Genomic DNA, 22,360 nt, shown 5'->3' with positions numbered 1-22,360 from the left:
TTATCAGAGACTGCCAGTGAGCCCTGTTCTGAGCCATTTGCTCAAGTTCTTTGGGAATGATGCCAGCCCACTGGAGACTGCTCTTCAGATTATCTCTGAAGTGCTTATATGGACGATCCTTCTTTCTTTTGCCCTGACTCAGCTACAAGATCTGTTTTGGGAGATGGTGTTCTTCCATTCGGATGACATGTCTGGTGCTCTCAGTAACATTTCCTCACTGTTGGTTGTGTTTTCTTTCTCAAGGACACAGGCCCTAGCTACGTCTGGGCCCTGGGGGTGCTCAACCCCCCCGCTCCACCCTAGACCCTGCCCCCACCCGCCCCCTTCCTCCAAGCCTCCATCCCACCCCACCTCTTCCTGCCCAGTTCTGCCCCAGGCCCCACCCCCACCCAACCCCTTCCCCCACACCCCCACTCCTGCCCTGCCTCTTCCCGCCCCTTCCTGCCCAGTTCCGCCCCTCCCCTGAGTGTGCCCCATCCCCGCTCCTCCCCCACCCCTCCAGCACCTCCTGCACACCACAGAACAGCTGATCTGCAGGAGGCGGGAGGGGCTGGGAGGTAGGGGAAGGAGTTGATCGACAGGGCTGCTGGTGGACAGAAAGTGCTGGGTGAGAAAGGGGGAAGCTGGCTGCCAGTGGGTGTTAAGCACCCACTAATTTTTTTCCATGGGTGCTCACACCGTGGAGCACCCATGGAGTCAGCACCTATGCTCAATTATCTTAATATTGGTCACTCTGTCCTGCCAGTGAATGCTCATTATTGAGTGGAGGTAGTACATGTGAAATTGCTCAAGCAATAAAGAGTCCATGTCTCAGATCCATACAGGAGAGATGTTAGAACCACTGAACTGTAGATCCTCAATTTGGTGGAGAGACGAATGTTGTGTTGGTTAAGGACTTTTGTTTGGAGTCAGCCTGGGTGGCTTTACTGATTCTGGAGGCAATTACCTTATCAAGGGAACTGCCACTTGAGATGGTGCTGCCCAAATACTTGAACTGATCCACATTTTTCAGCTGTGTACCTTAGATGAAGATGGCTGGCACTGGGGCATTGGAACGAGATGCTGGTTGGAACAAGACCTCTATCTTACCAAGATTGAGCGTAAATCCAAAGAGCTGGGATGCTTCAAAAAACCTATCAACAATGGCCTGAAGGTCATCATGTCTGTGGACCATTAAGGCGCAGTCATCTGCAAAAAGTGCCTAGATGAGAAGTCTCTCCAGCACCTTGGTCTTCGCATTGAGTCTTTAAGATCAAAGAGGGAGCCACTGAGTCAGTAGCGGATGTATATCCCTTGATCCAAGTCCCTTGTGGCATGGCTGAGGACACAGACAAAAAACAAATTGAACAGCACTGGAGCAAGTACGCAGCCTTGCTTCACTCCATTCGAAATTTCAAATGCATCAGAAAAGTCACTGCTGGTGAGCACTTGCATTGTCATGTGGTCTTGGAACAGATGGATGATTTATATGAACCTTCTTGGGCAGCCCAGTTTATGTAGAATAGCCCGTAGTACTCCTTTTCTTTAGACCCTCTCTGTTGATCGTATCAAAAGCTTTGGTCAAATCAATGAAAACTGCATATGGGTCTATGTTCTGCTCTAAACATTTTTCCTGGACCTGCTTTCCAACAACAATCATGTCCATAGTACTACGAACAGGTCTGAAACCACACTGCGCTTCTGGAAGATTCTCCTCATATATGTTTGCAATGAGTCTGCTCAGTAGAAGGCAAGCTAGTATTTTCCCTGCTGTACAGAGGAGAGCACTGGCTCTGTAGTTTCCACAGTCAGCTTTGCTATCTTTGTTTTTTAACAGTAATACAATAATAGCATCTTTGAAGTCTTGTGGCATTTCTTCTTCCTCCCAAATGCTCCTCAAGATGTCATGAAACACCTTGATAACCTTTGGGCCTGCTACTTTATACAATTCTGCTGGAATACTATCTTTTCTGGATAGTATCTGGATACTATCGTATCTGGATGCTTTGCCAGAGTTCAGTTGTTTAATGGCTTTCATAACTTCCTCAACTGATGGAGGGAAGTCGAGATCCTCTTTGATAGGTTTCTTGGGTAAATGAGCAAGGACACGCCGATCAGTTGTGGATGGTCTATTGAGTAGACTATTGAAGTGTTCAGCCCATCTCTACTGCATTATATAGGTGCAAAGAACTGAACTATGGACATAAACTGAAATTATAATTCTTGAAATGTGTTTGCCAGCCAAAGAAGAGTTATCCCACACTAGACAAAGGAATGTGGTTTTACCACCAGGAAGTTACTTCCAAAATACTTTGACAGACCATAAGAATGTATTTATATATTACATAAACAGACCCATCAAGCTAACAACTTGTGGAGGCAAACCTCACACTATTACAGCAGGGAAAAGATTGACTATCGTGTGTTTAATGGTCATTCTGCCGCACTGGAGGGGGCAGAAACTAAATAATCTGCATTTTAGCAACCAACCCCAGTGGGAGAAGAAGCAGCAGATCACTTCCTTCAAGACAAACTCCATGTTGCCTGCCCCAGAGCTAGAAATAGACTTATCTGGAGGTATCCTTCAGAAGAATCCATTTCAAAGATTCATTGGACTATAAAAGAGAGGGGTACAGAATCCTAAATTATCCATCTTTCACCTAAGAAGACAAAGGTACCAGCCCTTTGACTTCTGGGGATCCTGACTCAGGAGTTTGATCAGCCATCTTGATGGAAACATGGTGAGGATTTTATCTTGAACCAAGTCTAGAGTGTTAAGTTTTAGTTACTAGAAAGGGTTTGAGCTTTATTTCTCTTGTAACCATTTCTGACTTTAATCCTTATACACGTACTCACTTAAAACCTCTCTCTTTGGAATTAAATAAACTTGGTTTATCTTTAATCTAAACCAATCCAGCGCTAATTTGAACCAAACTGTTTGGTAACTCCAGTTAAAATAACAAACTGTTGAATATTGACTCTTTAAAGGAGCAATAAAACCTAAACTTTCCTCTGATTGTGCCAGGACAGAGCTGGACATTTCAGAACACGTTTCGGGGAAATTTTGGGGCTGGGGAGAGCATGGAGTCACCTTACCAGTTGTTAACCAAGGCTGGTGGAGACCAGTAGAAGTCTGTGGTATTGCAGGCAAGCTCCTGGATCCAAAACATTGGACCAGAGCTGCCCAATACATAGACGTAGAGTGCATGCTTGCTCCTGACTGTGGGTGTCCCAGGCAAAGAGCTACAATAGCGAAGTTTTAAGGCACTTAAGGGTTACAGGATGAGAGGTGACAACTCATCACCAGTTTGGATTGCATCTCAGAATGTGACACTTACCCTACTTTTCCTTTTCTTGAGCTAAATCCTGCAGTCCTTAGCCCTGGTCTGTACTAGAAAGTTACGCCCACATAACTGCATCACTCAGGAGTGTGAAAAAACCAAACCCCTGAGTGACATAATTAAGCCGATGTAAGTCCCTGTGTAGACAGCGCTAGGTCGATGAAAGAATTCTCCCCTCAGCCTAATTACCACCTTTCAGGGAGGTGGGTTATTTATGTTGATGGGAGAACCTTTCCCATCAGCATAGGCAGCGTCCACACTGAAGTGCCGCAGTTGCTCTGCTCTAGCATTTCAAGTGTAGACAAGTCCTTACTCAGCCCAACTTCCAGCAACTGATATTCCACCCCAACTCGCCACATTCCTTTTTAGACTAGCTAAGTGGAGGCTTGGTGCAGCTGAGTGTTAGAGGTATCATCCTCCCAAACCCACACTCAGTCACTCTTTTGAGACTTGTAGGCTGATGGTCTTGATTATAGGAGTGCATGCAGGTAATTCAGGTACCTGAGCAGCGATCCCTACATTGGGCAACTCGCACCATAAAACTGGAGGGTTGCTTTTTGTACGCAGATTTTTTTTTTAAATTGGTTTCTGCCTCAGATCAGCCTACTGCAGAGCCAGCATCCAGGGCTTTTTGATGCTCTGCTTTCTTAGATGGCCAGATAAATTTTCAGGTGGGTTGCATCTGAGTATGCATCCCTGTCACCATGCAGGGATTTAGCCATATAACTCGGTGCATCAAAAGGCAAGCATATGCCTAAACAGGCTTTTTGGGGGGGGGGTTAAAACACACATTACACTGTAAAGTTCTTAAGATCATTACACTCACACTGAAAACCAGGGTTCTGGCTTTCTGGCTCCTCTCCTGTGGCAAATGCTATTCACAAAGGGGGCATACCACAGGAGACACAAACTGGAGAGCACTGAAAATACCTTTCCTTTCCTCAGACTCTTGGCAGAGTCAATGTGATGCCGAAAACTTTCACGCTCCAAAATATTCTCCAGGAGTCCTATTGAGTGACTCCTCTGCTGCCCTTTCAGTAACTCTTTCACCAGCCATTCTGGAAGCCAAGAGCTTTCTTCTCGTGCTTCTTCTGAAAAGTTCCTGAGGGAAACTGGAGAGGCAGCTTGCAATCTGGGGCCTCCTAGCGAAGTCCGGGCACGTCGAAATGAAGCCTCGGTTTCGGCCATCGACTCCCGTAGCTCATTCAGAATGCTGTCAGAACAAACATCAGAAGAGAATCATGTACGGGGCAACGTCAGAGTACTGAAACCAATGATACTTGGCTCTTGTGTAGTGTTTTTCATCTGTACATCTCGAGTCACTTTACAGAGGGGGATAAGTTTTACTGTCCCTCTTAAAGATGGGGAAATGGTGATACTGAAAGGGGAAATGGCTTGCTCACTTCCACACATGACACTGGTTGCAGAGCCAGGAACAGAAAGCAGGTTGCTTGACTCCTAGGCTGTGTTTCTACCTACTAGAGAAGACTGCCTCTCTGAACTAAGTTAGGGAGATTTTGCTAGCTATTCCATACTTCTACTTCTCATTGCTGACAAATGGGAAAAGGCAATGAATGACGGTAGGGGGAAGCTAGAACACACCATCAGTTTGGGGAGAGGGTGGTGAGGCATGCTACCAACCTCCCCCGCCTAGTTTAGGCATTAGGCACTAGTGAGATTGTTGATCTTCCTTAGAATTTTCTGAAATTATTTTACAGCACTATATGATCTGGATATGGACCTGATCCTACAGCTCTTACTCCTGTCAGTAGCCCCATTAACGAGAGTAAGGGCAGAAGAACTGGGTCCTTTGCGCACTTGCTAAATCTTGCCTCATCTGCAGGTCTGAAAAGCACAAACAATTTTTCTAGATGAAAGCAAATGAATTTCCCTCATGGAACATGGAAGCAAGAATAGTTATTTTCACATGATGATGATGTTCATGCTGCTAGGGTACACAAGACAATCTGTCATGCTAGCCTAGGAGAGTAAGAGCCCTTGATACAGGCTCTCCAACATATTTCCATAATGTATTTTCAATCAAATATAATTGAAAATAATTCTTATGTGGCTCAGGCCCCTATAAGCAGGAACCATCTTATGTTTCCCCAAGATGTAGCACATAACAAAATAATCACCGATGCACACTCGAGTACAGCTTACATTTGCCCAAACACTAATGATTCTTCTCTACTGTGACTCATGTCTGTGAATGTACTTGCAAAGGTATGTGATGGAGCAGCAATCCATATGGCAAGCTGCTTTTCTCCATCATGCAGGAGATCACGCTGCATTGAAATGTCATGGTTTGTAATCACATGTTGGTTTGAAGTTGTGAGAGGATGATCTCATTTGTGCATTACTGAGATTTCTTGTTATCATTTACTGCCACAGTGAGAGTCATTCCTCCTAACACAAGAGAGCACATCAGCAGCAGCTGTGAAGTTTGCTCATGACAACAACATTGCCAGGAGTAAGGAGAAGTTAGCACCAAAATAATTTGTCTGAGAACATAGACATGAAGCTATTGAACAATTAATCACCCATCTACCCCTGGCCAAAAAGATGCTCAAATTCAGTGCCCAATTCTTTTAAAGATGAAACCTAGGTTGTATTCACACATACACATGGGTTAACACAGGTTGTTGGAACTGAAATTAAATTAACAGAATCATAGAATCGTAGAACTGGAAGGGACCTCAAGAGGTCCTCTAGTCCAGTCCCCTGCACTCACGGCAGGATTAAGTATCATCTAGACCAGTGTTACTCAAAGTGGTGGGTCCGCGGACCGGTGCCAGTCTGCGAGCCATCAGCTGCCGGTCTGCGCACATATTGGAAAAAAAAAACACCGGTCCCCCACATCAGATAGTCTAGATCAGTGCTTCTCAAGCTATCCCTGACAGGTGTTTCTCTAAGCTGCTCTTAAAAATCTCCAATGACGGAGATTCCACAATCTCCCTGGGCAATTTATTCCAAGGCTTACCCACCCTGAAAGGAAGTTTTTCCTAATGTCCAACCTAAACCACTCTTGCTGCAATTTAAGCCCATTGCTTCTTGTCCTAGCCTCAGAGGTTAATGAGAATAATTTTTCTCCCCCCTCCTTGTAACAACCTTTTATGTCCTTGAAAACTATTATCATGTCCCCCCCTCAGTATTCACTTCTCCAGACTAAACAAACCCAATTTTTTCAATCCTCCCTCATCAGTCATGTTTTCTAGACTTTTAATAATTTTTGTTGCTCTCCTCTGGACTTTCTCCAATTTGTCCACATCTTTCCTGAAATGTGGTGCCCAGAACTGGACACAATATTCCAGTTGAGGCCTAATCAACGTGGAGTAGAGCGGAAGAATTACTTCTCGTGTCTTGCTTACAACACTCCTGCTAATACATCCTAGAATTATACTTGTTTTTTTTTGTTTTTTTTGCAACAGTCTTACACTGTTGACTCATATTTAGCTTGTGATCCACTCTGACTTTCAGATCCCTTTCCACGGTACTCCTCCCTAGGCAGTCATTTCCCATTTTGTATGTGTGCAACTGATTTTTCCTTCCTAAGTGGAGTACTTTGTATTTGCCCTTATTTAATTCTATCCTATTTACTTCAGACCATTTCTCCAGTTTGTCCAGACCATTTTGAATGTTAATCCCATCCTCCAAAGTACTTGCAACCCCTCTCATCCTGGTATCATCCACAGTTTACTCTCTGTGCAATTATCTAAATCATTGATGAAGATATTGAACAGAATCAGACCCAGAATTGACTGTTTTGACAAAACTGACAGTCTTGCTTGGGGCTAGTGTCATTCTGAACTCTTGGTAGTGTGCTAGCTTCCTGATATGGATGGGAAGCATGACTAGTGCCAGCTGTGACATTGCACTTCATATGCTTTATAAAAATATGTTTATAAGTGTGAATATGATGTAACTGGAATATGCTTGATGCAAAAGGTCTCTTGTAAGGTATCATTACAAAGTTCATAATCTACTGAGTGTGTTCATCCTATTTGTATGAATGTATCATTCTTGTATCTGAAACTAGGAATATGAAGTATAACTCTGAGGTACTACTGTAATTATGCAAAGTGTGGGCCATTAATGGTGGTTTAGAATCTTGATGGCTCCCATTGACTAGGACAATTGGTTGTAAATGGTTTATTTACCTGTAAGCCTTCCTGTATTCCTGGGGGTCAGCCCTGGAAGAATGGAGGCTGAGGTCTCACAGGATATGTGAACATGTCACCTAATACTGGAATCCATCTTAAACCTGGTGCTTTTCCATATAGAAGGTGGGGTGGGAACCCAGAGAGACAAAAGACTCCCGCCTTGTGCCAAAGATATAAAAGGGGGTAGAACAGAACAAAAGGGGTCCAGTCATGAGAAAACCCCTAGTTTCCACCTAAGATGTCTGCTGGAACTGACAAGGACTGTACCAGGGGAAAGGATTGGGCCCAGACTAGGAAGAAGTCTAGTCTGTGAAAGAAGCTTATTGGAACATCTCTGAGGGTGAGATTTACCTGTAATCAGTTTCTTAATGTATTAGGCTTAGACTTGAGAGTTTTATTTTGTTTGGTAGCTTACTTTGTTCTGTCTGTTATTACTTGAAACCACTCAAATCCTACTTTTTATACTTAATAAAATCATTTTTGTTTATTAATAAACCCAGAGTAAGTGACTAATACCGGGGGAGCAAACAGCTGTGCATATCTCTCCATCAGTGTTTTAGAGGACAGACAGTTTATGAGTTTACCCTGTATAAGCTTTATAAAGAGTAAAACAGATTTATTTGGGGTTTGGATCCCATTGGGAACTGGGTGTCTGGGTGCTGGAGATAGGTGACCTGGTGAGCAGTTTTTGGTTAAAGTCTGCAGCTTTGGGGGGCGTGGACCAGATCTGAGTCTGTGTTGCAGCAGGCTAGCGTGTCTGGCTCACCAAGACAGGGTTCTGGAGTCCCAAGATGGCAGGGAAAATGGGCTCAGAGGTAAATTCAGCATGTCAGGTGACAGTCCCAAGGCGATCTCTGTGATCAAACCTTTCACACTAGTTTAGTCAGTTTAGAACATTCTCTTAACTTCCATTTTTCTTTGTGGTAGGCAATCCCACAATGCAGTGCACCAATCCCATAATGCAGTGCACCAAATGTAACAAGGAGCATTCTGTGCCTGCACGCTATGCTCCCCACACCACATTATGTATCAATAGGGTAATGTTACATCACCAGGATGTTCTAGGGCAGTATAAATAGCCTGGAAGGTGTAGGCAACACGCCCCTTATTGACCACAACCATTTATTTTCTGGCAGATTGTGAAGTTCTTGTGCCAGCCATATCTGTGATGGATTGACCAACAACTTGGGCCAAGGATGAAGTGAGGACTATGATCATGACCCAGGATGATGTATGGATTCACGCCAAACTCTATTACCCAACATCAGTAAGTCTTTTGATTTTGCTCAAACTGACAGAAAGAGAAACCCAAGAGGTGTCAGTCTCTGAAGGCTGGGTACGAAGGCTGGAACAGAATGCCAGTACTTTGTGATTAATTAACACAACTCAATCCTAATGCCCCCTTCTGATACTACTGTCCCAGTCTGACACCAGTCTTGCCCATCTGCCAAGCGGTAGCAGATGTCAGGACCTTGCAGGTCAGCTTTCCCAGCAGAGCAGAAATCAGTGATACAGATTCTGGGTACATTCTGAGGCCAGGTCTACACTAAAAAGTTAGGTCAACCCAGCTACGATGCTCAGAGGTGTGAAAAACACAGCTCTGAGGGACATAGTTAAACCGACCTAATCCCTGGCGTAGATAGCAGTAAATTGATAGAAGAATTCTGTCGACCTACTTACCGCATCTCGTGGAAGTGGATTAACTACAGCAACGGGAAAACCCCTCTGTGACACTCTATACCTTGGGGGAGCACCCTGTAACCTACCTATTCATCATTTTTATATCATTGTAATATTTCATATAAAGCATGCCATGTAAGGTATCATGGGAAAAGTTATGATCTGCTGAAAGCCATTGTTCTATCTAAATATGTATATCAGTGCATATGAAATTATGAGATTGTGCTGTACGGTTGTCACTAAAATATACTGTGAATTGGGGAATCACCCAGATATTAGCTCCCCAGAAACCACAAGGGAGCTAACCAATGCCCAGGTGGGTGTTGACCAATCATCAGCAGCCATTGTCCAGCAAGGGAGTCACAGTTCAATGACAGGTTTCAGAGTAGCAGCCGTGTTAGTCTGTATTCGCAAAAAGAAAAGGAGGACTTGTGGCACCTTAGAGACTTAGCTCATGAAAGCTTATGCTCAAATAAATTTGTTAGTCTCTAAGGTGCCACAAGTACTCCTTTTCTTTTTACAGTTCAATGACTCGCTTGCACAAGGCCACACCAGGGGAACTGCTCAGCCTTGCCTGGTGACTCAGCAATGCCCACCTGACATGCCTGGACTTGTGTTCTCCAAGCACATGGAATAAAAAGAAAAGGAGTACTTGTGGCACCTTAGAGACTAACCAGTTTATTTGAGCATGAGCTTTCGTGAGCTACAGCTCACTTCATCGGATGCATAGCATATCGTGGAAACTGCAGAAGACATTATATACACACAGAGACCATGAAACAAAACTTCCTCCCACCCCACTCTCCTGCTGGTGACAGCTTATCTAAAGTGATCATCAAGTAGGGCCATTTCCAGCACAAATCCAGGTTTTCTCACCCTTCCCCCCCCCCCCCCCACACACACATACAAACTCACTCTCCTGCTGGTAATAGCCCATCCCTCTTTGAAACCTCTCTTTATAATGCGCATGATAATCAAGGTGGGTCATTTCCAGCACTAATCCAGGTTTTCTCACCCCCCCCCCACACACACCCCCCTCCAAAAACCACACACACAAACTCACTCTCCTGCTGGCAATAGCTCATCTTACAATGTGCACAGCAATAAACCAATTTTAACCAGAACGTCTTGGACGTTCTGGTTAAACTTGGATTATTGCTGTGCACATTGTAAGATGAGCTGTTGCCAGCAGGAGAATGAGTTTGTGTGTGTGGTTTTTGGAAAGGGGGGGGTGTGGGGGGGGGGTGAGAAAACCTGGATTAGTGCTGGAGGTGACCCACCTTGATTATCATGCGCATTATAAAGAGGGGTTTCAAAGAGGGATGGGCTGTTGCCAGCAGGAGAGTGAGTTTGTATGTGTGTGGGGGGGGGGGGGGAAGGGTGAGAAGGGTGAGAAAACCTGGATTTGTGCTGGAAATGGCTCTACTTGATGATCACTTTAGATAAGCTGTTGCCAGCGGGGGAGTGGGGTGGGAGGAAGTTTTGTTTCATGGTCTCTGTGTGTATATAATGTCTTCTGCAGTTTCCACGATATGCTATGCATCCGATGAAGTGAGCTGTAGCTCACGAAAGCTCATGCTCAAATAAACTGGTTAGTCTCTAAGGTGCCACAAGTACTCCTTTTCTTTTTATTATAAAATCATATCTCCAAAAAATCCTTGCATAGATTTTCAGATGCACAATTATCTTTAGCCTTAAATGCTGGGATCTTCAGACATATAGTTTTTTAAATAAATCCTTCAAAGAGACCACCCTTATCTAAAATACACATTTTAATTACTATAGTAAAAAGAACTTGCTTCCAAAGACTTCCTGTCCTTCCCTGTCTCCCTTCACCCCCTCTCCCCCCACCCCCCATTGAAGAGAGCCCTTAAAGAGACAACACTCCTTTCTTTCCAGATAGCTGGACAAAGTTTCCCTTTCTTTACTTCTGATTATCTGATGAACTAGTTTTAAGAGAACCCTCCAGCAAAATCAGTACCTTAATAAGATATAAAATCCTTTGTTATGCCTAAAATCTTTGGAAACATATTTTTTAAAGTTGGTGAAATTTCATAAGCATGTCTATTGTTATGGCGATTACACAAAGTAAGTTAATGTTCCCTTTTTCTAAAAGCAATGAACATTGTTATGAACACACTAAACCTCTGTGACTGATTAATTTAAAATAATGTCTTTGTTTCAGTGAGTTAAATATGTAGTAATCTGGAATGATTATTTTATGAAGGCTTAAGAGTACATTTAAAATATAAAATCAGCTTAGAAATACTGATTAAGAAAATGTAAAACAGAGAAGAGCTCCATCATGTATTCCATAATATTTAATGTTGTATTCAGCAAGACAGCTGACTCACCCTTACTACAAAGTTTTTGAAAATAAATGTCTGACAAACTTCAGAGCATATCAAAAAACCTGTGACTGACATTTTTTATTCCCAAGTTTAGTGCTTTTAAATAGGTAACTTCTGCATGTCCATTCTGCGTGAGGGAGAGAGTACAGGGGTCTCTGCGGGGAACTGTGACTCTCCGCCACCTTGAGGCATCTCGTTATCCTTTGCTGTCTCATCCCTCCCTCCCCTCCACCCCCCACTGGGCTGCAAGCTTCGGCTGACGTGGGGTACAGGGGCACCAGTTTAATAATACTGCATAGGGCCCCATAAATCCTAAGGATGGCTCTGCCTGCATATGAAGGTGTAACTAATATGCAGTATCCAGTGGGGTGAGAAAAACTGCTTAGTCCGGATATTGCCTAGTCTATTAAGGTTGAGAATTTAGACTGAGTGCTTATCTTTTATTTTCCTTTGGTAACTACTCTGAATTTTGCCTATCACTTATAATCACTTAAAGTCCATCTTTTGTAATCAATAAACTTATTCTAATGTTTATCCTTACCAGTGAGTTTGACTGAAGTGCTTGATAAATCCGCTCAGGTTACAAAGGCTGGTGTTATGTCCATTTTCCATTGATGAAGTGATGAACAAATTAATAAACCTGCATTGCCCAAGAAAGGGTCTTGAGCAGTGCAAGATGGTATATTCCGGTGGTACAAGGCTGGGAGCAGGCATGATTTGGCTGGTGTCCTTTTCTGTGTGATTCATGAATGTCTCTGGGAGGATTCATGCAATCTGGGTGGGTGTGGGGCTCCACGTGTGGGTCTACTGGGGGGGTTTGCTACTTGTCACCAGTAAGGCATTGAGACAACCAAGATTAGTGAGTTAAGGGGGCACCGCAGACCCACAGTCCCCGGTTGCACCTCAGGGATACCGTCACATCCTCCATAGGCATCGACTTCCCCTCTGGCTAGTGGGTGCTCAACCCCCCCACCCCACCCTGGCCTCACCTCTTCCCTGCCCTGCCCTCGCCCCACCCCCATTCCACTCCTCCCCCAAAGTCCCTGCCCCAATTCCATCCCCTTCCGCCAAGTCCCCACCCCTTCCCCACCTCCTCCCCTGAGCACACTGCATCCCCACCCCTCCCCCTCCCTCCCGGAAAGTCCTAAGTGCTGCCAAACAGCTGTTAGGCAGCAAGGGGTGGGGTGGGAAGCGCTGGGAGGGAGGGGGATGAGCGGGGATGTGGCACGGTCGGAGGGTGGGAGAAGGAGGTGACAAGTGGGAAGCTTGGCTGCCGGTGGGTGCGGAGCACCCGCTTATTTTTCCCTATAGGTGCTCCAGCCCCGGAGCACCCATGGAGTCAGCACCTATGACACCCTCCCACCACTGTAGTGAGTGTCTACACTGAAGCGCTACAACAGCGCAGCCACACCACTGCAGCTGGGCCACTGCGGTGGTTTAAGTGTAGACATAGCTGTAACGTAACTTGCTCTAGTTACAAATATACTAGTCCTGGAACAGAGATGCAGGCAATCACTTCGTTCAGAAATCTCAGTCCACCACCAAAGGTCAGTTTCCAGCATACAACTCTGCCTCAGTCTAATCAGAGCGAGCAGAGCGCAGACTCTCCTGCTACTTGCACAGCTCCCTCTACCCCAAACTTGTATAACAAAAAATATACCACCACAAGCATTTCTTCCAAGACTAAAAACATTGCTCACATGCTAAGAAATTCAATACAGGTTGCGAAGTCAAGATTGTCATGTCAAGAGATACCTTTATTAGTAGGTTTCAGAGTAGCAGCCATGTTAGTCTGTTTCCTCAAAAAGAACAGGAGTACTTGTGGCACCTTAGAGACTAACAAATTTATTAGAGTATAAGCTTTCGTGGGCTACAGCCCACTTCATCGCAGCCCATGAAAGCTTATGCTCTAATAAATTTGCTAGTCTCTAAGGTGCCACAAGTATTCCTGTTCTTTATAAGTAGGGATCTCACCAGGACTGTTTTAGAAGCACCTGGAAGTCTCCTCTTATAAAAGCAGATGTTGTCAAATGTCAAAGTTATGGGATGAGCTGCAGTTTAAGCCCCTTTTAGTCCCTCTTGAGTGGACCTCTCTGCAGATAGGTTTTGCTATCTTCACCCCTTCTGGAAAGGGGCACATGGTCCTACCATGCTTAGACCATGCTGCAGCCCTCCTGTTTACCAATTGGGATAACATGACAGCCCCAACTTTGGCACATTAGCCCTTTTCCTCCAAAAGCCTGTGACCAGTGGCTGATTAATGTAACTTCAAGACTTCTTCAAAACAAACTATTACGTATTCAACCAAAGGTACACAGCATGCAGATCAAAAAGCCTACATGCCTGGGTCTCACCTAAACTTTGTTCTTTCCTTCCAAGTTCTGGGTAAGTTCCACTCAGCCCAGTCCTCCTACACTTGGCCTGGGAAAGACGGACAGTCACAGGAGAGTGGGGTGGGAGGAGGTATTTTTTCATGCTTTGTGTGTATATAAAAAGATCTTCTACACTTTCCACAGTATGCATCCAATGAAGTGAGCTGTAGCTCAGGAAAGCTTATGCTCAAATAAATTGGTTAGTCTCTAAGGTGCCACAAGTACTCCTTTTCTTTTTGCAAATACAGACTAACACGGCTGTTACTCTGAAACCAGTCCCTACAGTGTTCTCCTAGTGCAGGGGTGGGCAAACTACGGCCCGCGGGCCGCGTCCAGGCAACCGACCTTTTAATCCGGCCCTCGAGCTCCCGCTGGGGAGCAGGGCCGGGGGCTTGCCCCGCTCCACGGGTGACATGGCTCTGTGCAGCTCCCGGAAGCAGCGGCTTGTCCCCCCTCCACAATACGCTACAGCAGTGGTGAGCCGGATCCAGGACAGACATGGGACCAGGACACAACCTTGTGCCCTGTGCATCAGTCTGGGCTCTGGGACAAATACAGTGGCAGCAGCAGAAGAGGAAGAAGAAGAAAGGGAGGGGAATAACTACTGGCAATAACCAAGGACATTAACAGGAAACGGTTTAAAAAAAGGACCCTCAGGCTCCCAGTGTTTATTGCAATGCTCCTTCCTTCCATCTCCTCCCTCGCGCTGTCCCGAGCAGCGGGGGACTTGGCACCGCTTTCTCTAAGCGCCCACAACAAAACCTTCCCCATGGCAGCACCAAGCGCTCCGCGGCGGGAGCAGGCTAGCGACTCCCCAGGCTGCGCACAGCAGAGCGGGACCCGGCGGGGAGGGACGCCCCGAGCCCGCGCACAGCCCGGAGTGGAAGGCGCGCGGCGACTGCCCTCAGACGTCTCGCTCCGCGGCGAGGGGAGGCGGGGCGGGGCTGGGCGCGGGGAGCACCTGCGGCTCCTGGCCGGCGCAAGCCGCAGCCCTGGTTGCTTGACAACAGCCCACAACGCTGCTGCCGCCGGGGCTCGGCCCGCGCCCGCAGGCTGGAGGGGAAAAGGGGGCTCACCTGCCGCGGGGGAATGTTTCCAGCTTTCCGGATGCAGAGCGCGGTCGCGCTGCCTTCCTCAGAGCCATGGTCTCCGGGCACCCCCAGCCAAGCCCGCTCAGCGGCAGCGGCAGCAGCCCGTGCCCCGCCGCACTGCAGGGCGCTGCAGACCTGGCACGTGGGGTTGCTCCCCGCCCAGCACCGCCCTCGCTCCGCGGGCCTGGCACGTGAGGCCGAGGAGTGCACGGGACTGGCGGGAACAGCGCTGCCAAGTGCGATCACTCTTCTCCTCAGCTTAACGGTGCTCCTGCAGCGTGGTCTGCTGCCCGGGGCTGTGGCGCAGCCTGTGCAGAATGCATCTCTCCGGGGGCTGGCCCTCGGCCCCCTGGCTAAAAGGGAGAGGGGGTGCCGCAATAGTGAGCAAAAGAAGTAAAATTTCAGCGCTAGCCCCGATCTGAAGAGTTTATTGAAAATGCCCACAGAAGAGCAGCCCCTACTTGGCAACATTTAGTCACTTCATGTAATAAACAGAACTTTCCCCCAATCTATGGAGCTGTCAGTTATAGGCAGGAAAATGCCACCCTTGATTGACACTGTGGGTAAATCATTTTTCCTCTCCTGCCCAGTCAGGGCAAGAGAAGATCAGAAAAGAATAGGTGCAGCTATTGTCACTTGCTTTTAATTTCATTTTGCCGGGTTTCAAAAGAACAGCAAGGAGCAGGGTTGTTAAAGCTAGTGTGTTTTGCAGAAAGAGGCTGATTCCAGCACAGAATATACCCAATTTGAGATTAGCAAGGATGTTAGATATAGAAACATTTTGCTGATAAAACAATCCCACCTCAGGGTGTCAGAGAGATAGTGTGAAAAGTAATACAATTTAAAACCCTGTAAAACAATCAGCCAGCTGGGTGAATCTACAAAGGTATTTAGGCACCTAATGGAATCAATAGAAACTACTCAGTGAATAGAACAGGAGTACTTGTGGCACCTTAGAGACTAACAAATTTGTTAGAGCATAAGCTTTCGTGGGCTACAGCCCACTTCATTGGATGCATAGAATGGAACATATAGTAAGAAGATATATATATATATACAGAGAAGGTGGAAGTTGCCATACAAACTGTAGGAGGCTAATTAATTAAGATGAGCTATTATCAGCAGGAGAAAAAAACTTTTGTAGTGATAATCAAGATCGCCCATTTAGAATGTAACAGTGGCAGAATCAGGACCCATATGGGCAGAATATTTTAAAAAACTGAATGATGTGGAGTGGCCCAACAATTGCCCATCAAAACCCATGGAGAGAGGGAGTGTCAGCATTGTTCCCTTTGTTCTTTTATTAATATGGTAGAACACATACCTCTGTGATTCAAAGCTACTGCATTTCCCTCCAGAGAACATCCTTTAAAGTTATGGGTAACACTATGTGTTTGTCTGTGTCATGGTTTTCATGAGAGAGACAAGATATGTGACATGATGGGGGGTTTTTTGGTGGTGGAAGGTACAAGCTTTCAAGCTTTACAGAGCTCTTCTTTTGGTCTGAGGAAGAGTGTCTAAACTAAATGCAGATTAGGACAGATTGGAGGAGACCACTTGAGATGTAATCCACAACTGAGGGTTAGGTTGTTAAGCATAACCATAATAACTTTCATGACATTAACAATACAGAAGCCACCCGACTTACCCAATCGTTCTGTTCTGGAAAGCCTTGCGTAACTTGAATTTTGTGTAAGTCGGAAACGTATAGCTGTACATTATGCAAAAATTTCCACAACTCGAAAATCCTATTTCTGGCTTATGGAACTTTTTCCGTAAGTGCGAATTTGTGTAAGTCGGGTCTTGCATACCCCAGGGAGTGTTTGTATAACTTGTCTTTCCCTTCCACACCCAACACTATAGAAGTCTTGGAGTGAAATCCTGGCCCCACTGAAATCAATGGAAATTTTGCCATTGACTCCAGTGGGGCCAGGATTTCACCCATTATCTTCAAGCTCATTAATAAGGAAGGTTTTGCCATGAATTAAAAAAGAATCCAAGAATGCCTGTATGTATGTCCAGTACAGTGCAATATGGGACAGTGACCTGGATATTTTGCTCTAAATACATTTACCCATGACTTTTGCATTTTTTCTATAAATTTGTGACTCTTACTTCTTTATTTTATTTCCCATGACAGCCTGAGTTACTAAGGTTCCAAATTATTTACCATTAAGTTATTTTCTATGTTAAAAATTTCTATTTAAAACTAATATTTGGAATACGTTCATTTTACATTACTTTATTTGCATACCTATTCTAAAATTTGCTTTTAATCAATCAGTTGCTAATGGTTAGCAAACATTTCCTCCTTTTTATATATCAACTTAAATCTTGATAAGTGTTTCTTTAGCCTTTGTTAATGTGTTAATTGTTTATTTTTATGTTGTTAATTGGCCATTGCTCTTTGTTTGCTAAATGCTTCATGAACTTTTTTCATCCTACAGGAGGGAGCATAACTTGTCTCTAGCCTCTTTTGAATCTGGCCATTGCTGGTGCAAGAGACATCTCCTCTGGAGCTTATACCCCCTAAAATAGAATTCCTAATCACTTCATTGCCATTCTGTCTCATAACAATCTCAGCTAGAATACAAGATCTCTTATCTGTAAATTCCTCACACCCTAACTTCTGTAATAGGGATATTTTTAAGGACCTAAAGTCAGTGGGAGTTTTGCCCAAGTTAGAATTGCAGGATCAGGCCCTAAGACTGTAAAGCATTTTGAAATTTGAGCACTTATCCTACGAACACTTACACTAGACAATATGGTAGCATAACTTCATTGTGTAGTATGTATATTTATTGTCTTGCCAACAAACTAAGGCACTAGTCCTGCAGACTCTTAAGCACAATTTTAAGTTTCAATGGGAATACTCCTGTGCTTAAAGTTAAGCATGTGTATAAACGTTTTCAGGATTGGGGCTACAGTTTGTAGGTAAGACACTATACATAAAGTCTTCTGTCATATGGCTTCTGATGGCGCAAACAAATATTGGGTAAGCAATGTCGTCACTTTATCACGGTAGCATCATCTGGAGACATCAAGCACATCCATCCACCATCAAGATGATAAAGAGGAGGAGGGCAGTCCATAACCAGATGACACACTGTTTGTTCCTGAGCTCCACTGGGTCAAGGCAGGGAGCTCAAGAAGCCCTCGGGGTAAAGATGTAAATTAAGATGTTTGTGACCACAACCTATCCCGTTGTAACAAAGAAGGATCTTTTGGTTCAGATGGTTGTTCTGAGGGAAAGGGGCGGCAGGTTTGTATAATTTTTGGTGGTGCCCAGAACAGGTCCAAGTCTCCGCCCCCCCCCCCCCCCCCAACACACACACATCTGCCTTGTAAGCCAAAAAATATATTTTAAAATAATGTAAAAATGTGAGGGCTCTGGGATGGGGCTGTGATGAGGGGTTGGGGGTGTGGGAGGGGCTCAGGCAGAGGGCTGGGGGGTGGGGTGAGGGCTGTGGTGTGGGGCCAGGGATGAGGGGTTCACGATGCAGGAGAGGGATCAGGGTTGGAGCAGAGGGTTAGGGGATGAGGGCTCTGGCTGGGGCTGGGGATGAGGGGTTTGGAGTGTGGGAGGGGCTCAGGGCTAGGGCAGAGGGTTGGGGTGAGAGGGGTGAGGGCTCTGGCTGTGGGTGTAGGCTCTGGGGTGGGGCTGGGCTGGGGATGAGGAGTTTGGAGTGCAGGCAGGCCAGAGAAGGACAAGCACTAGTAGTTGGGGGGCGCTAGGAGCCTGCACCCTGCGGTGGCAGTTGATGCCGGGAGCCAGCAGAGGGGAGGCAGCATATGGAGCTGCAGGGGAGAGGTAGAGATGCTTTGGGGCCCCAGGAGAAGTGTGCCGGGGCAGCAAGCAGAGGCTGGGGGACACTCGGGGGAGGCGTAGGGGGGCAGCAGGGGGGCCAGGGGAGAGACCCGGCCCCAAACATTGGTGGAGCTGGGCCCCCAGGCCCTGAACATTGCTGGAGCCCAGGCACCACAGGCTCATATAACTCGCCTGCCCTGCTGAGGGGCATGCGACAGCTGATCCGGATAGACTAGGGAGTGCAGATCTGAATTGTATATCTGCCAAAAAATGCACCATCGATCCAAAATATAGTTGTCAAGGTTCCTTCCCCACTCTGAACTCTAGGGTACAGATGTGGGGACCTGCATGAAAGACCCCCTAAGCTTATTCTTACCAGCTTAGGTTAAAAACTTCCTCAAGGTACAAACTTTGCCTTGTCCTTGAACCCTATGCTGCCACCACCGAGCGTGTTAAACAAAGAACAGGGAAAGAGCCCACTTGGAGACGTCTTCCCCCAAAACATCCCCCCAAGCCCTACACCCCCTTTCCTAGGGAAGGCTTGATAAAAATCCTCACCAATTTGCATAGATGAACACAGACCCAAACCCTTGGATCTTAAGAACAATGAAAAAGCAATCAGGATCTTAAAAGAAGAATTTTAAATTGAAGAAAAAGTAAAAGAATCACCTCTGTAAAATCAGGATGGTAACTATCTTACAGGGTAATCAGAGTCAAAACATAGAAAATCCCTCTAGGCAAAACCTTAAGTTACAAAAAGACACAAAAACAGGAATATACATTCCATTCAGCACAGCTATTTTACCAGCCATTAAACAAAAGAAAATCTAACGCATTTCTAGCTAGATTGCTTACTAACTTTTTACAGGAGTTCTGAAGAGCATTCCTGATCTGTTCCTGGCAAAAGCATCACACAGACAGACAGACCTTTTGTTCCCACCCTCCAGCTTTGAAAGTAGCTTGTCTCCTCATTGGTCATTTTGGTCAGGTGCCAGCGAGGTTATCCTAGCTTCTTAACCCTTTACAGGTGAAAGGGTTTTGCCTCTGGCCAGGAGGGATTTTATAGTTCTATATACAGAAAGGTGGTTACCCTTCCCTTTATATTTATGACAATAGTCCTGTGCAACCTGTGGTGCTTTTCTTTAAAAAGGTCATGTCTGATTTACTAAGAGGCATGGCTATTTTAGAAAAGAAAACTTTAACAGGCTTTTTTGATGTGGCTCTGAGATGAAATTGTGAAGTAGGCAGTCTTGATAGTTGGCTGCACACAGTAAGATGGCCAGGGCCCTCCCTTCACACCTAATCGTCGGGAGAACAATGCCAGCCAGGACCTGAAAGTTGGAAACTGAAGTTGTCCTGGTCACCTCGGTCATGATATGAAGGGCTCAGTTGATCATTGAATCCAGCTTGCCACAATGATTATTAGAGTCCCAAGCTGCTGCACAGTATTCAGTAGGTGCAATAATTAGGGCGTTGGTACATGTCCACAAGGTTGCTGTGCTGGCTCCCCATGAGTTGTTGACAAACTTGCAGAGGAGTATGACTCTTGACTGGATTTAGCCTGTCTTCTTGACGTGTTGTTGAAAGCACAGAGCGCATTCAAGCTTTATCCCCAAATAAGTAGGGTACAGTTGGCTGATGGTGCAGAAGGACCTGGAGCTGTCAATGAGCTCAACTCGATGATGAGTTGAAACAAGATGATGCTGTCTTCAGTGTGTTTTTTGAGTCTTCACTTCAAAAAATACTTGGCTGAAGTCTCGAGGTCAGATAACAGGCAGGACTCCAGCTCCTCAGAGCTCCTTCTGCCTATTGACAGGCAGATGTCATCAGTGTACATAAACTTTGTTGTTGAGGAGGGTGGCAGTTCAGCTGTGTCTATCTATCTACCTATAAAAGAGGTACTCCTGAGGGAATTCTGCACCAAAAAATTAAAAATTCTGAAAAATTCTGCATATTTTATTTGTCAAAGTAACACAAGATAATCACTCCAGTTCAATTATTTTGATAATTTATTTCAAAATACTTGTCAGCAAGTATGTCTGTAACAATACAGACCAAAAAAAAAGATTTTTTTTAACAAATAGATTCCTTACTAGACATATTAATACAGAACTTTGAGTAATTCATTAAACTACAACACAGAAACGTATTTCCTGCACCTGTCAGAAGCAGTGCAAAGGTGTGATGTTTCCCTCTGGTGTTGTCTAGACCAGTGGTCTGCTAGGCCACTCCAATCCTTGACTCTGGGAGCTCTGCTGTGAGAACCCCCCCTCCTGGGCTGTTCACGCACAGCCTCTGGGTGTAAGCTGCTCCCAGCTACTTGCAAGCGAATGACACTACCCAATATCTCCAGTTCCAGACACAACTGTAGGAACCTCTGTCTTGCAGTGTCCAGTTATGCCCGCTGGACGCTGCAAGCTTATATAAGTTTGTCAATTTAACAAAGAAATTGATATGTACCAGGCTTGTTATCCCAAGGGGAGCCTCTGTCACACTGCAAACCAAACGCACTGCTTCAGGTAGAATAAACAAACAAATGTATTAACTATAAAGATAGATTTTGAGCGATTATAAGTCAAAGCATAACAAGTCAGATTTGGTCAAATGAAATAAAAGCAAAATGCATTCTAAGCTGATCTTAACACTTTCAATGTCCTTACAAACTTAGGTACTTCTCACCACAGGCTGGCTGGTTACTTTTCAGTCAGGCTTTCCCCTTTGATCAGCGCTTCAGTCACTTGGTGTGGTGTCTGTAGATGTAGGTGGAAGAGAGAGAGCCAGCATGGCAACTGTCTCTCCCTTTTATCATGTCCTTTCTTCCCTCCTGCCTTTGCCCCCCACCTTCAGAGTCAGGTGAGCATTACTGAATCTCTCTAAGCAAGGTTGAGCAAATTCCCTGGTGTGGCCTCATACAGGTGAGTCATCGCATTGTAGCTTTCTTGCTGGACAATGGTTGTTGATGAGTTGATTGACACCCCGCCTGGGTGTTGGATATTTTCCTTGCTGTTGCCTCTGCGGAGCTAATATCTGGCTGATTCCCCCAACTTACAGCCTGTTTTAGTGACAACCATACCACACAATTCTTATAACTTCATATGCATTAATGATACACATATATGGATAGAGAAATGCCTTTCAGCAGATCATAACCTTTCCCCAATACCTTACAAGGCATGCTTTATATGTAAGATCACAATTATATGAAAATGAGGAATATGGGGGTTACATTATGGTCCCCCAAGGTATACAATGTCACAAAAGGCTTGGGGGAATCAGGGGTAATGGAGCAGTTGAGGGAGAGGAAAGGAGCCTGGAATGAACCTGGTGGGTTGTTGGGTGTGGGTGGGAAAGGTATGGAACAGGAGTTTTTTTGGGGGGACAGAGAGGGGGGAGAAGGGAGGCATTGTTAGGGAATTGGGGAGCCTCCCAATGCAGACCCTGGCTGACCCCAAACCTCTCCTTTGCAGTCAGGCACATCTGACCCTGTCCCCACACACCCCCCATCCCCATGTGGCCCTGCAGCCTTCTTCCCCCATCTCCATGTGGCCCTGCACCCCCACTCCTATTTGGCCCCG

At 45.5% G+C, this 22,360-nt stretch overlaps 1 protein-coding gene across 4 annotated transcripts in view; it reads right to left on the bottom strand.

Moving 5' to 3' along the window:
* Positions 1-15,235, bottom strand: part of LOC102948172 (WD repeat-containing protein 64) — an 82,236-nt gene extending 67,001 nt beyond the window's left edge. For 2 of the 4 annotated variants that reach the window (XM_037891951.2, XM_037891961.2), the window contains exons 1-2: positions 14,963-15,226; positions 4,251-4,533 (exon numbers count right to left, since the gene is read on the bottom strand). In XM_037891951.2, the coding sequence (XP_037747879.1) occupies positions 4,251-4,533; positions 14,963-15,030 (351 nt within the window). In that variant the 5' untranslated portion in view covers positions 15,031-15,226. Of the gene's footprint in view, positions 1-4,250; positions 4,534-14,962 lie in introns of all 4 variants that reach the window. The other 2 variants (XR_005224229.2, XM_043531485.1) reach the window with 2 other exon arrangements.
* Between the last annotated feature and the right edge of the window lie 7,125 nt (positions 15,236-22,360).

Source organism: Chelonia mydas, chromosome 1 (assembly GCF_015237465.2).
Source record: "Chelonia mydas isolate rCheMyd1 chromosome 1, rCheMyd1.pri.v2, whole genome shotgun sequence".
Classification (NCBI taxonomy): Eukaryota; Metazoa; Chordata; order Testudines; family Cheloniidae; genus Chelonia; species Chelonia mydas.
Note: the sequence above shows the minus strand (reverse complement) of the source record. Positions and strands in the feature narration are given on the sequence as shown.